The following is a 15,418-nucleotide window of genomic DNA, read 5'->3' on the forward strand; positions in this document are numbered from 1 at the left end:
CATCGATCGACTATAACCAAAATCGCGATTACCTCGTAGCCTTTTCCATCAATCGACGAATAAAACGATTGATGGCACGAGCACCGTTCCAATAGCAAGCAGGAACATAAAGCCATAACTTCATAAACGTTTGTCATCGAGTGGAAACTGACGATCGTAACAGCATAGAATAGTAGCGATGAAATCGTTTCCTCCTTCAGTGCATAAACAGCAAAGTAAATTATTACCTTCTAAGAAGTATGGCCGATAGGGGAATAAATAATTCACGGGAGGATCGGCTGGTCTGTCAAAGGTAAAAGGAAGTAATGGCGGAAGTACTTACCGGAGATGGGATCCGCGCCATCGAGTTTCCTGTCTAAGGAGACGTTCTCGTGAGCGGCTTCCTTGCTCGTCCTTGGACGACATCCAGAGTTCGATTCACCGGTACCGATCCCTTCTTGGCTCTTGTGATCGTTCCTAAGATGATCGTTTCTCTCGTTCGCTTTGGAACCTCCGCTACCAACCACGATCTTTGTCGATGCTTTGCTACCGATTGCCCCGGAATTTCCATTCAGGTTCCCGTTAATGTTGATGTTGTTACCGTTCGCGGATGAATGATTGTCAGCCTGGTGAAAAATGTTCGATGTCTTCTGTGGAAGCTTGTTGTTACATCGCAAGAACTTTTCTAGTCATCACAATAAAACATTTACAAACCAACATATACTCGATGCAAAAAAAAAAAAAAAGAAAGGAGGAACAAAATCCAGCTAATTCTAATACAGCTACGTGAGAAGAGATCGGCTTAGTTGCTTCGAGATTTCCGGTACAAGTTCCTATATACCTAGGTGAGGAACATTACCCGACAGGAAAATCCAAGTTGACTCGGTCCAACCATAAAACGAATTAATCGACTCACCGTGGTGGTCATGCAGGTCGAGGAGGATGAGCGCACGACGACGATACGATTCTGATTGTGATCATTGGAGGCAATCGTGGACACAGCAGCGTGATTGGCGAGCCCATGGGTCTCGTGAGCGTTATTGGATCCAGCATTGGAATTGGTGTTACTAGTAGCAACGTTACTACCGAGGGAAGTTTGTCTGATCACCAGAACACTGCCAGCCGGCTCCAATACCACTACTTGCCTCATCCTCACCGTCCTCTTTTAAGTCTTTCTTGCTGTTACTGACGAAGAAGGAGAACGTGCACAGGTTGCACGAAAGCTTCCTCGAAAGCGATCCTCCTTCTTCGGCTGATCCAAGTATCCGACGGGAAATGCGTTCTCCAGCCTCCACCCCTAGGTTCTTAAAGCTCCAGCGCGATTGCTACCACCTGCTCCTCCTGTACACACGTACACCAAGATACTCGATATTAAAGCTGTCGTCTTAAAGGATGATCCTACCTTCCATCCTATTCCATGTCACGGCCTTCTCACTCCCTTATGAACGTGTCATTCGAGCGTGCACCACCGTGGCTTCTTTCGCAAGGCAAATCGATGAGATTATTGCGCTAGCCGCCTCTATCTATCTTTGACGATCGCTTTTCACGCGCCGTTTTACTAAAGTATGAGTAGTAACGCTTAACGCGAGTACCAACGCTCGATTTTAAATCCCTTGCCTTCGACGAGTTGTAAACAGACGATGTTACGAACTCCAAGATTTCCATATGGATTTCCGTATCTACTCTATCTTTTCAGATGAACATTTCAAAATGTTTCTATGTATTGGAAATAGATTATGCTAATGTCAAAACTCTTACGTCGACGATTATTTTGTATTTCATCGATCAAAATGTACCAACGGCGGAGAATAGTAAAAATGTTGAGAGTAGGAAATATATTAATGGCCAGTTATCACGGCGGATTTCGTGGACTCGTGATAGATTGCTTGCGAAAATAAGAAATGAATATACACGAGCTCGAAGATTTGAAACCGTTCCAAATAACATCGCGATATTAAGTTCTTGGATCGGAAGCACGCGAGGGTGTTGCGTGTATCCAAAATCACGTCTGGAGAAACTATATCTTTCGAAATTCGTCTTCCTTTATACGAAGAATTTCATTTCTTTCGTTTATCGGATCGTGACCGATTCATTTACTGCTATTCCGTTCTACATTCTTGAATAATCATACGACCAGGTATAGATCTATACGGATCCGTGTAAGTACCGACAATTCTATTTTTTTACGATTTCATAGCTAGCTGGCTTTGCAAAGTTGATTCTAGTTGGCAGCCATTATCGTACGTACGATTCTTGGCAGCCATTATCATAGATTTAGCCAGTAAAATTGAGTCAAAGTCTTCCGAAAAACGAATTCCATCATAGAGATGAGAGACTTGAAATTATTTGAATAGGGGTAGAAACGTTGCCAGTTTTTTGATGAAATCCGAAACACAACATCCTCCAACTGATTGCCTTTCTTCCATAGCTATTCGTGTATTCTGACTAGAATTAAATATCGAATTCCAATTTTTAACAGACCTCTCAAATTCAAATTTAAATTTTTGATAGTCCTTTCGGTTGATATATTCAATTCACATGCGAATTTTCAAATTTGCGACAATTTTTTCCAACTTTTCAAGGATACAAGCGTCCAAAGGTTTTCGCTCGAGCTCATCGAACTTTGAATTTTTCACAAATTTTCCTATATGATCGTATATTTTTTTAACATGACAAATGCAACCATGTAAATAAAAATGACAGCTATGTTAATGTCCTACGATTAAAAGCACGCGACTTCGCCTGTTTAGCATTGCACGACTGTGACAACATGTTCGAGTGTCCTACATTTGTAGATTCACCGATCGATAGTGAGCTTTGTGTGTTTCGTATTCTAACCCGAACATCCCCTAATAACAGCGATTAGCTCGAACATACTTCCGATTGTTTCGTCGAGGGATAGTCGATAAGAAGTTTCGAAATCTCTGTGCACTTCCTGTCGATGGAACATCGGTCCCCTTAAACGAGAATCCAGGGAAAAAGACGATAATTCACAAAGGATCCCCATCTACTCGGAATTTCGTCATCCTCCACGCCCTTTCAGCTCGTCCTCATCCCCTGGTACACTTTGACTTTGCCACTCGCCTCGACGACAGTTACTCTCCCTTTGACGAAAACAAACTTAATTTCCGGCCTGCAGTAACATTCGCGAAAATCGATTTCCACGTTCGAATCGTAGCTAAACGCTTCTACAATTCCACGATACTTTGTACGTTACTTAGATCCGTGGAATTAAGGTGGAATCGAACGAAAATTAACTATAGACAGTAATCACCGGTTCGCGAGCTAAACTATGTACGAAACAATGCGAGATCCGATCGTACTCTCAGCGAAATTTCCCTTCTCACTTGAAAGTCCATAACGACTAAGTACTCGAGAGAAGAGACTTGTCTACTCGGAATTTCATCATTCTCCACGCCCTTCCGACCTCTTATCCTCCCTCCAAGCTTACTCACTCTCTATCTTTACTGCACTTCAGAGTTTGGGATTCACCTTGAAGACAGTTACCCTCTCGCCTTCCGCTTTGAGAGCAGAGACCTAATTCTCCAACGCATTTCAACCCTCATAAAATACGATATCACGGGAGAACGTTACTACTACGTATAACGTACGTTCAAGTTATGGCTCCTTGATTAGATGGCGCGAGATTTTCTATTCACGATGTATATTAGTAAAATATCACCCTCGTAACTTGTACAATGAAAGGAATTGTCGGTGAATATGGAAAGTTATGACGGAAAGCAGAGTAACGACACGAACTCGCTTATCCTGCTGTTTGTTTGGTCGCAAATTAACCAATTTAATGGCTGATCAAGCGCCAATAATCCCCTAACAAAAGACGTTCCAATCTTCTACGACAGGCACGTGGCTCACAAAGGAATACAATGTACATGGAATTTCGTCATGGCTTCTCGATCGTTCAACCATTCTCCACGCCCTTCCGGCCTGTTACGCCCTTCTCCTCTAGACCTCTTTGCCCTCTTAATATCTCACTCACTCGCTTTAACTCTGCGATTCACCTTGAAGCCAACCACCCTTCCTTTGAGACGCAATGACCCAGTTTCCTTCTCCCCATGAATCGAGAAATTCAAGGCATGAATTTTGAAAAAAGGCGGCTACGATACCTTGTAACCGGTTTACGAGCACTTCTCCGGATATCGCTACAACTTTTGAATAACATATGAAATCGGCAACGATACCTGTTTCCTAGCTGATCAACGACGAATTGAGAATTCTGCACATTGCGTTGTACAATGGCAGAACTCTTCGATTTCAAGTTGAAAGCTTGGACGCGAAACTGTGCGAAAACCGACGGAGGCCTGAATCGATGAAACAATGTTCGTGTAAGAATCTTTTATTTTTTCTTTTTTCTTATGACATACGTGTCTTAAATGGACATGGTTTCGAGGCAGTCATCGGAAAGCTTTAATTAGCCAGGTTATGCAACGCTATTTACGAGTCCAGCTAAACAAGATATATCTTCGCACGCAAATGTGGTGTTACAAACACCTGAAACACTTTTGTAGTATGCGCGGAATGCCGATCAATTGCACGTGTCGCGTGTCAGTTAATATAACAGCTGACGAGTTTGTGTATCGAGAGCACGGCTAACAAACTGAACAGGATAATTTTCGTGAAATTGCCGAGTGCATTACGAGCACAACGCCGTTACACAGGTGGCACCGTAAGGTATAAAAAGCCGTGATCGAGTTAGAACTTCATGGAATCTCGTACGTACATACGTGGAAATCGGCAACGCTTGTTTTTCTACGTGGAAAACCAATCAGCTTGCACGCGGTACGCGAAATTACCAACAAAGTGCGTTTCTTTGCTTTCGGGATGCGTCGTTCGGTTTTATATTCCTTCTGTTATTTATTTATACCACCTTCGAGAGTAACCGACCTAGTTCTCCATCCACATGAACACACAACCTACAGAACGCAACTGAATTTTGGAAAAGGACTCTGTGGCCCATCTGTTTCTACAAAGAATTCTATTCTCGGTTGCCTTGAATATATATATTCTTCTGCGAATCTACCTAAAGTACAAAGTAGTTACAGGCTGATTACAAAAATTGTATCAATGAAACGATCGTTATAAATAAATTGAATTTAAATTTCAAAAAAAAAAAAACCGAAAACTTCGGAATTTTCTTTGTACACGATATTCGAGCGAATCGGTTTTTCTTTACCACGGTAATCAGAAATTTTCTCTACGTAACGCAATTAAAAATATGCATCGTTAAATTAGTGCTCTGGGTACACGTTGATTCAGCTCGTTAAAGGCAACGCAATTTACGTATATTAGTTCCGTGCAAGCAAGGTAACGTTAGTGGTGCAAAAACGCTCGCTGTTTTTGCAGTGTTTTCCTAAACAAGCAGCATCTCTAGACAAAGTTCATGCAAAAGAGCGAAGCATTTTAGTCGGTGCAAGTTTGTTTGCTTCAAGTTTGCCATGATGCTCTGTCACACACTTCAGTTGTCCAACATTAATATCCTGTACAAATGCATACAACATCGCGACCATCTCTGACGCTTTTCAGTCCAAAGATTTATTACTATTACCAGATAAATGCTACAACTTCCTAAATTTGTTACTCCGTAATTACAGGCTGATTTGCCAAACAACTACTTTCTCGTCGTAAATTTTCGCGCATCACTCGATCTCGTCTATACAGTACGTCGTCTCAATAATCGTCATACGATAGGCAAACGGGTGATTCTACGTGAACAGAAAATAAATTGAAAATATAGAACGACGTTCTTTCATACGTCACTGTTTCTCCGATAAAGCTAAATTTGCAAATTTATTTAGTATATGGGAATTTAGCTAATTACCGACTATCTACGAGCAAATAACAAGTAGAAGATTATTCTACGTGTAAAAATAAAGAAAAATGTAAGATAATATTTTTCTGTTTAAAATTTGGTTAAAAATAAAAAAAAGTAGAGTTTAAATACATTTTAATTAAGAATTTTCCTGGCACACGTGTACTTGAAATTTCCAAGCTTCATTTTCTCAGAAGACACGCTCTGAACAAATTTCATTCTACATGTTCAACTCGTTTTCACAGTAGAATAACTTCCTACCGATTACTCACTTCTGTTCAGTTCGAAATTGCTCTAGTTCCGATATAGTTGACAAATTTTCAAACTCGACTTTCTCGAAAACGAAACGTCACGCCAAATAGTTCGTCGTACATTTTCAACTTGTTCCTTCACGTACGATCGATCCCTCGCTGATTGCTAAGACACCTTGTATAAAACTGCACGCAGCACCAACACGAATCACAGTTTAGATTTCAAACTTGACAAGAACAAAAGGAAATAGAAGGCAAGAGATCCAAAAGTACGATAACAGACATATGCGCGTACCCTTCGAGAAGAATTCGTAGAAACAGAATTCCCTTTTTCAAAGTTGACGATAACTTTGGCGAGTAATATTTTCAAGAGCAAGGTGAATCGTTCACCGGCTCGACCTCGTCTGGCTGAGAGATAGGAAGGCGGCGAGACAGCCAGTTGAGAAAGTGAAGGAAGTCGTGCCGAATCATGTACAGATTGTCAACAAGTACACACGTTGAAAATCGTGCCGACAACGTAAATGGTAGTTGGGAAAATTGATCGAGTTAGTTGGACATTACTCGTACCAAGTGTATTGTGAACAGCAGTAAATAAAAATCCGCAGAAAGTCTCTAAGTGCAACTTTTGGGAAGAAAATGTCAAGATTACGAGCAACGACAAATATGTTTGCGTCGAAAATAGAAATTTTCAAAGATTCATCGAATATGACCTAGAAATAAATCTCTTCGATGCTTCGTGATTTTTATCCAAAAAGATTGAGATTGCTATCCTGTACATATTATCGTCCACAGGTATTTAGGACACGTGATACAATTCGGTCAAAAGGTTGAAATTTTCCGTATATTTTCCAAATTATGAGACGATAATAAAAGTAGGTTTCTCCGTTGTTAATTCTAAATTGCAATCAAATATTCTGTTAAATGGAAACTAAAACAGGAAATATGCGTGTACCATTCAAGTTCCATATTTATCCGTAACAAATGGCTAAGACTTCATAAAATCTACACGTTCTACAAACACACGTTATAATCGCTCTAACATCCCGTGTCTCTTAAAACAAATGTCGCGGCAAGATCAATTGTCAATTGTCATCCACCTTCGTTGCTAATTGAGTTTACAAGTGCAACCATACAACGATAGTAACGTTAATTGGCCATTCATAACGTTGTAATGGTACATTAACGATGATCGTATTAAGAGTGAAAATCGTGCGGAAAGCCAACGATTATGGGGGAACGAGAAAACGCGAATGACCTCGCACGTTTCTATTTAACACAACGCAAAAATAGATCGACCTTTTCCAACAACATCATTTCCCACAATTTACTATTAACGTATTTAATCACGTTACATCGTTCGTGGTGACCTTTTTGTGCAAATCATTGCCCCGTGCACCGAGAAAATAGCCCGAACGCTATTTATATTCGATATATGCCAAACGTTTTCATGTCATTTCGATAAAATAAACGTTATTGCGAATCGAAACAAACAGAAAGCGCGTGCTGAAAGGCATCTACTTCGATGGGACGAAGCAGATGCGTTTCTATATACGCCATTCACAATGTTCCAATGTGTCTTTCTCGCCACGAAAGGCGTCAGGATACAGTATACCATATATGTTGCACAATGACGTAGGAAATGATAACGGATATGCGCGTTTCCGTATCGAGCGATAAAAATGTTGCATTAATGTTTCTTAACGAAAAGAAAATAGAAAAGAGATCATTATTTTTTATATTTTGCGACGACTGTATAACGATTAGAATATACATAACATTAATTCATCCTCTGATTATTCTGCTTCAATGGCACGTGATTAGCAACGCATCTATCCTTGTCATTGATCCAACATACGTGTACGGTAGAGTCGTGGATTTTAGCGATAATATCAAACAACCTGGCTATCCGGATATAAAGAGGTACACAATGGAAAAAAAGTATATTATCGAAAACCTAGCGTTCTCTGACCGATATAAATGATTATGTTGGTGGCCAAAAGATAAAGATAATTCAAGATAAAATTGTTTCGGCATGTGGTTAAATGGAATGTTAATCTTTACTGGTCTTTGAACTATTCCGTACTCTTTACACATCACATAGCTACCTTGCTTATCAAGCCAATTGTTCCTGATATATCTCTGAAGCAATTAAACTAGCACACTTAAAGCCAGAGAACATAAAGACATAGTGAATTTTTAGACTAGAACGTAAATAAAATGGTATTTCATTATCACCGTATGAAAGACCTTGGGCATAAAACCAGTTGACAAACATTCGTGATATACAAACAGAAAATGACGTCACACAGCCGATTTATCTCTCGTAAATTAAGAAAATAACGCCACGTAACGTGCAAAACGCTAACTCTAAGAACGATCAAATCTGATATTCCTTTAGGCGCTACGCCGACCTAATTTCATTAAACAAAAGATATTGATACCTGGGAGAACACTAAAAATATAATACGCTTTGTCTGGAACTGCAAAAAAGAAAGGAAACTCGAGCACAAAACCAAGGCGAACTACGATAGCTCGTTATAGCAACTATCGACCAATTATCGATCATCAAATAATGGGATATGGCGTTGAAGATTACAGAAATCTATTGGTACATCGTTCAAATATACTACTCAGAGGCGAAAGTGTATTTCCCACGCCATAGCTCGATTGGATTTATCGATTTAATCAGGTCTAATCTCGCTGATGATTGAAGTGAGCCTGAGCGTGAAACTTTGTGTCTTTAACATACTACACAACAGGTATCCCCCGTATGTGAATGCACCGACAGTTCTATTATTATCGTTGCACGTGCCGCTCTATCGGCAGATAACCGCTATATACGTTCGATAGTCGCTTCATACATAATGGACTATCACATTTATTTACTTTTTAATGCTACACATGTATAGCCAACACTCGTCGTAATTTATATGAGAGGAGCACGCGTCCAGGTGTTATGTAGTCACGCTGTATAATCTTGGTATTGTGTACAATTTCTAAGCGTCCCACACAGTGCCCGACGTGATACCGGTTATGTGTTAGACTCAACAAGTCCAAAGAAGTCTGTGTCTACTTTTACTTGCATTACCCGTGCCAACGAATCCTATATATATCTTATATATATGCTATATATATATCCTATGTATATATATATATATAATTATGTGCATATATATATATATACAATTGTTGTTATCTAAAATGTAGGGAAAAAAGGAATATAAATAGTATAATTAAACAATATAAATACCGAATGACTCAGTCAAGTAAACAGTTAGTTATTTACAATAATTTAGAGACTGATTCAACACGAAACAGGTGTACGCCTAACATACTATATATTCTCCAGCTATATATACAAAGGAAAACAACAATACTCGAACGATTCATCGTGGAAAATCGTAATGAAATCGTGACGTTAGATATGATAGATAAATGTGAATACCGATAGTTTTCGCTTGCCCTTTAGAATATTTAGTCGTTCCTTTATCGCGCGATGTGTGCATCAAGCACAAGGTTTCCTTAAACAGAAGATTACAACTTGGCTTCTAAGTATACTTTGAATCGACCAGGTTTTCACCTCTAAGGCACCACTGTGTCTGTTTTGTCTTTTAATAGCCTCCGCTCAAATTTAAAATTTCAATCGTCCCACTGGCCGAATATCGATTATCGTTTCCGATGTAGCGCGATAAGATGAATGATATGGTGATGACGAAAAAAACAGTGGAGTAGTAAGAGACGTTGTTGGTTTAATAATTAACGATTCGACGCAGAATAAAGCCATAAAGGTGACTCGTATCCGTTACGATAAAATTGTAGCTGGTAGAACCACAAGTGGCAGGAAACACATATAACAACGTTCTTGATAACAGCTGATTACGATGAGCTCGCCCAGATACAATGGTCCAATGGTTAATGAAACCACGTTGTACGCTAACATTTTGATACATGACGGATTATTGTACGCTTCCTTACATTTCCCGCCAAGAATGATAATTCGATAACGTCCGATTTTTTATTTCATCAAACTGTCATCACAGAAACAAACACCGTACTACCGAATAATCTAACCGATACCTTGAAAACGTTTCATATAGCCATGAATACACACACCAATCACATTTATTCCTTTGAAATAACCCGGGAGCCGACAATTTGAGAAACAACACGTGCCGGTATACAACGAAAATTATAAAATTCTCAATACCTTCGTTTATGCCAGAGCTGCAGGTTTACGGTATGTACTAAAAATAGCGGTACCCATAAAACTGCTCGGTGAGAATCGCCACGAGACCTCGAAGACGTGGCGTATACAATACACGACCACGGTGTAACCTAAACATTGGTAAACTGATCAGGATTCGAAGAATTTTGTTTCCACCGAAATTCACCGAGGTGGAAACTAATCACGGGTGGAAAAACTATCAGTCACGTTCGGGAAATACTTTTCTAAGGCTCGACATTACGGTACGAGGACAGCATACAAAATCAACGTAGATCGGCTCACGGAATATATATCGTGTCGCTTAGCGCGAATATATATCTATTTGATCGAGCAAAAGATACATTGTATAAAATACTTACAATATCTGTGCTCCGTGTGACAGAAGGCCCGTAACCCGTATCGAGAGGGTTCATCTTGAGACGATTGTTTACGCGGCGCCAACACTTAGAGCAATGAGATATCACCACTTTACCACCGGTTCATAATCGTGCATTACTCTTATACACGAATCTCTCGATGTATCGTTGATTTTCACGCATGAAATCGTGTGATCACGCGTGCCTGCGCTCGCGGTCGATCCTTGGAATCCATGACAGGTACGAGCACGGGTATGGCTGCGAGCCGCATGCGCCAAAGCACAAGTTATCACGCTCTACTACCAAGGCAAGCGGGTAACATATAGATGAGAAACTCCGCTTTAAATTTAAATTTCTACTACCAAGTCGCCACACCGATTCAATTGTATTCACTCGAAACCTTAATTAATCGAACAGATTAAAACTAATTAGGACACGTCCCTTCGCTTCTTTCTCCTTTCTCCGTTGGCGTTCGTGACAACTTTCAATTTGTTGTGTGTCAAATCAATTACTCGATCGATTATGAAAAAAATGGAGTTTTAGATTAACAAACGATTCACGAGAATTATTAAATCTTTCATTTTCTATATTGATTATTACGTACCTGGTTTTATCGTTAAGACGTAAGATAAAAATGTGATGACGTTTTAGTTTTTATTCACAAGTAATAAGTAACTTGTATAATTTCAACTTCCGGTATATTTGTGCATATAAATTCATGTAATTATAAATTTTCTATTCAAATGTTGGATTTAATATAGCGATTGTTTAACAAAAATAATTGTATTAGAAATGTTTATTTAATTGAAGAATTTAATTAATTAAATTATAAAATATATATGAAATAACAATACATTTGATTGATTTCAAATTTGAATGACTACACTTGCGTGATTTGACTCTATTTGTAATTTGAATTATACACGTTAGTTCGTTTTGCCGTGAAATCCCGCGAACATTATTGTGCGATTGGTGGTGAAATTCATGTGAAAAAAGAAGCCGAAATTTGGGATAACATCGCAATTCTTGGTCTCGTTGCTGCAGAAATAACTACGAATGGTAAGTTTATATAATTATCATAAATTATTACAAAAGTCTTAGAGTAAATCAAAGAGAAAGTAACGGAGAAATTTTTAGCTCAATACTCAATTACAAGTGTATGACTGATTTTGAAATAAATTTATGATCATTTTATCGGTCATGATGAAGATAAGAATTTTATCCAAAAATAAAAAATCATATGCGTTTTGGATTATTACTACCGTAAAAAAGATATAGAGAAGATTCAAATTCAAAAATAGCAATTATAACTGCCCTTTCGCGGCCATATTGTATTTTCATTCTGTCGTTACATTCGAAAATTATATAAACAATATAAAATTAATATAAACAATATAGAAAGGTACTTTGTAATCAACAATATAGAAATCAACCATTTAACGATTAACGTTATTTTAAAAAATTACGACATAACATAACATTTTAAATTACATACATACTTTATTATGCATATGAATTTTAACATAGAGAGACAAAATTATTCCTTTACAATGAATCGAGATATTCTCTATTCATTTTCATAAATGACAACAAATATGTTCAATAATCTAGACTTTATTGAGCGCATTTTAAATATCATTCACGGTGTTTAGCAATTATTTTAAATTTTCTCGTTGTTACGATACCAAAGAGGTCATGAATTTTTATTTTATAAAAAAGAATAAAAAAATGCCGTTAACGTAACGTATAATGAAGTATGATATAATACATGTATGTTCAAGATTAAAATCTAATCCGACGCATGAAATTACATAAATATTAACTTTCACAAAAGTTGGAATTTCGCTAAAACTCAGATAGAATAAAATTGTTATAGAAAAAGGTTCTTAAAAAGAACTCACATGTTACAGTAAAATATAACACGCGAAAGAAATTAGATTATAAAACACATTGGCACAAAGATCTTCCCCTCTTGGTATCTATCCATTTATACGTTTAACCATTTATACGTTTAATCATTCGTCAGTTAATCTAAGTATTTCAAACAACTATTTAAATATGCGCCGTAAAGTGATAATTTTGAGAAAATCGTATTTATGCCTTGAGGTTACTCATTTACAATAATGCGATGAAACGTCATTAACATCGTGTCTCGTATAGACCACTTCGGCCTATGTATCTCACCCATTTTATAACATCATGATCGGAATAGTTCAATTTGGATTCAAATACTTTCAAGTACCGAACTTTGAATCCAGAGGGCGCAAATGGTACTTCGAAATTCATCGATATAGGCGGCCGGGTCCACCTCTTTTTTGTATCAGTTTCAAGCAAATCGATTTCCGCTGATAACTGAGTTTCTTTCATACCGGCCATACGTTTAATTTTCCATACGATAGCATTTTCGGATGCTTTATATTTTGCTTTTCCTTTCAAACAAATCAATTGTACTCCAGCGGTATTCAGAGGAGTAGGTACTCGAACTTCGATCTTTTGTCCCAACAAAGATGGTTTAAAGTTTGACTTCAGTACTGCTTTCACTTCCATCTTTGTACGTCCCACTTCACGCACTAATGGAATTACGCGGAAAGGCAATGATATATCTTTGGTGGTGCGATATCTGCAAGACATCACCAACAATTATTAATTAAGATTATTAGTTTTACATCCATAACGTTTCCCCGAAGGATTTTTACCTCATCAACTCAAATTCTCCATCAGGAGGTATGAAACTGATAGCATGTTCTGTCTCGAATTTACTAAGCTTGACACACTGATGAAATTGGCAGTCATCGATTACAACAACAGGTTTCCCAGATCTAGCACCTGTAGGATCATCTCCACCTCCTCCCAAACCGCTTCCACCTTTCATACCTTTAGCCTCCATAACAATCTTATCATTGATTCCAAACTTGCATTCTGGCATTCCAGACAAATAAGATTTCATCACAACCTGTTACGGTAGAAATGTTAGATTAATAAGTTTTCCAAAACCTCAGCTGTTCCCTCATTTTATCCCTTGAATAATAACCTTCCCAGCAACATGTGCACTTAGCACTTGCCCTTGAGGGCTCATTAAGAGATTCACATATTCAAGAACATCAAGGAATAATTCATTACGTCTGTACTTGATACCCTCTCTTCTCCATCCAATCTGACCAGTTACTTGGGAGGTTATTTGAGCCTGTTCTTCCTTTGTTGCAGATTTTACTCCTTGTTGAGTAATGAATGTTTTTAATACTCCAGTATCACAATTCTGTGGATACCCAAAATCCAAGATTTCTAGACAATAAATTTAATTATACTTTAAAAACAAAATATTTTTTGCTTATGGAAATATCTTTATATGACATATTAAGGTACTAACCATCCAAAAGCTCATAGATTAGCACAAAGTTGTTCTTGATATTCTCCTCAGAAATCTTACCAAAATATGATTGCATAACATCGATAATTTTTAATAAGAACTCAAAAACCATTGCAGCATTAACATTTTGTTTAGTAACAGCAGCCAGCCAAATATTAGCACGTTTTATATGAAAGAATGATGTTCTGGCAATATTGGTAACAGGAGAGCGTACCTGCTGCCTAGCATGGATAACATTGACACGAAATGCATCAACTGCATTTCGTCCAATGTCATCTCTATATACTCTGGAGATAAGTACCTCTCCCTTATGATTATAGACAAATAAACCCCCTATCATTTTGACAGAGGGTACCTTTTATTATTCCAATTACAATCAATCTATAAACACATAATATTTATTTATTACCATACAAAATTTTGGATTTATCAAAATATATTTGTAAATCTTATATACTTTCTAAGATAAAATGTATCTAATATTTAATATAATATATTTATCAAATTTAACACTTTTTTAATTACAACCTTAAAATGTTTAATTTTAGGAATTTATATATAATGATGAAAATCTGTTGTAACATAAATATAGCACGTATTAAAAAACATTGTCAGACGTCCAAAAGAATTAAAAATCAATGAATGCAAGTAGTGATATGAAAATTTTTTTGGGACAATACTGTATTAATTCAATTCAAATACTATAAAGACTAGCTTTGAAGAAAATGAGAGGAGCAATTTATCTAAAAATTAACGTAAACTTCTTACATCAAGTAAAAGATAACGCCCCTTTTCTTAAATGACATTTGAGGTTCTCTAATATGTCTTGTAAACGGTTAGTATTATTGATCGGAAATGAACGGCCTATATCGTAAGCACTATCATTATCGAGAATTCTCCGAAAATTATAAAATGCAAATATCCATAAATATAAGTTTCAGAATTGTAAAAGATCACTTACACATGACTCTTAATGCGATTAATAAAAATAAGAGACTAATTTGTATCAGCCTCCGAAACGTACAGTAACAGTACCAACCTACTGATACAAGTGCGAACTATCAAATGACGAAAGCAACACCCACTTCTTTATACTACGTATCTCAAAGACATACTATTACGATAAGTTAAGTTTAAAATAACAATAGATTAGTATAATATATAGCAATGAGTTGTATCGAAATTTAGATTTATCTATCCATCATTATGATTGCAAATATCATAATTATAAGTTTATGGGGCAAGTAGGGTTGTTGTATTGATTTCAAAACCGGTAGTTGTACATTTATATGTTTAATCACTATAATAAAAATATTAAAAAGATATTGAATTTATCAACAATTTACAAGTTTACAGTCTACTAATTAAACTCTTCCTTTGCACGCTCAGAAAATTTTTTGTTTGCGCTGAATA

The 15,418-nt window shown here is 37.2% G+C and overlaps 2 protein-coding genes across 7 annotated transcripts in view; both read right to left on the reverse strand.

The window, feature by feature from the left end:
• Positions 1 to 11,117, reverse strand: part of Camta (Calmodulin-binding transcription activator) — a 40,632-nt gene extending 29,515 nt beyond the window's left edge. For 4 of the 5 annotated variants that reach the window (XM_069124511.1, XM_069124509.1, XM_069124506.1 and 1 more), the window contains exons 1-3: positions 10,642 to 11,117; positions 896 to 1,320; positions 323 to 605 (exon numbers count right to left, since the gene is read on the reverse strand). In XM_069124511.1, coding sequence (XP_068980612.1) covers positions 323 to 605; positions 896 to 1,129 — 517 coding nt within the window. In that variant the 5' untranslated portion in view covers positions 1,130 to 1,320; positions 10,642 to 11,117. Of the gene's footprint in view, positions 1 to 322; positions 606 to 895; positions 1,321 to 10,264; positions 10,393 to 10,641 lie in introns of all 5 variants that reach the window. The other variant, XM_069124507.1, reaches the window with a different exon arrangement.
• Positions 11,118 to 12,118: 1,001 nt separating this feature from the next.
• Positions 12,119 to 15,106, reverse strand: AP-2mu (adaptor protein complex 2, mu subunit). 2 transcript variants are annotated; one of them, XM_069124517.1, is made up of 5 exons: positions 14,967 to 15,106; positions 14,006 to 14,386; positions 13,670 to 13,920; positions 13,335 to 13,591; positions 12,119 to 13,258 (listed from the first exon to the last, which is right to left on the reverse strand). In XM_069124517.1, the coding sequence occupies exons 2-5, from the start codon at positions 14,343 to 14,345 to the stop codon at positions 12,778 to 12,780; spliced, it is 1,329 nt and encodes a 442-aa protein (XP_068980618.1). In that variant the 5' UTR covers positions 14,346 to 14,386; positions 14,967 to 15,106; the 3' UTR covers positions 12,119 to 12,777. The 2 variants fall into 2 exon arrangements, with proteins under 2 accessions (XP_068980618.1, XP_068980619.1); XM_069124518.1 differs by lacking the exon at positions 14,967 to 15,106 and adding an exon at positions 14,774 to 14,931.
• Between the last annotated feature and the right edge of the window lie 312 nt (positions 15,107 to 15,418).

Source organism: Bombus flavifrons, chromosome 12 (genome assembly GCF_040668555.2).
Source record: "Bombus flavifrons isolate JBK064 chromosome 12, iyBomFlav1_principal, whole genome shotgun sequence".
Lineage (NCBI taxonomy): Eukaryota > Metazoa > Arthropoda > Insecta > Hymenoptera > Apidae > Bombus > Bombus flavifrons.

Bases quoted from the DNA above. Each gene is read 5' to 3' on its own strand.
- AP-2mu (XM_069124517.1), bottom strand. From the start codon at position 14,345: ATGATAGGGGGTTTATTTGTCTATAATCATAAGGGAGAGGTACTTATC. The intron at 13,921-14,005 runs GTTAGTACCTTA...TTTATTGTCTAG, and splicing joins AATCTATGAGCTTTTGGATG to AAATCTTGGATTTTGGGTAT. The intron at 13,592-13,669 runs GTTATTATTCAA...CTACCGTAACAG, and splicing joins GTGCACATGTTGCTGGGAAG to GTTGTGATGAAATCTTATTT.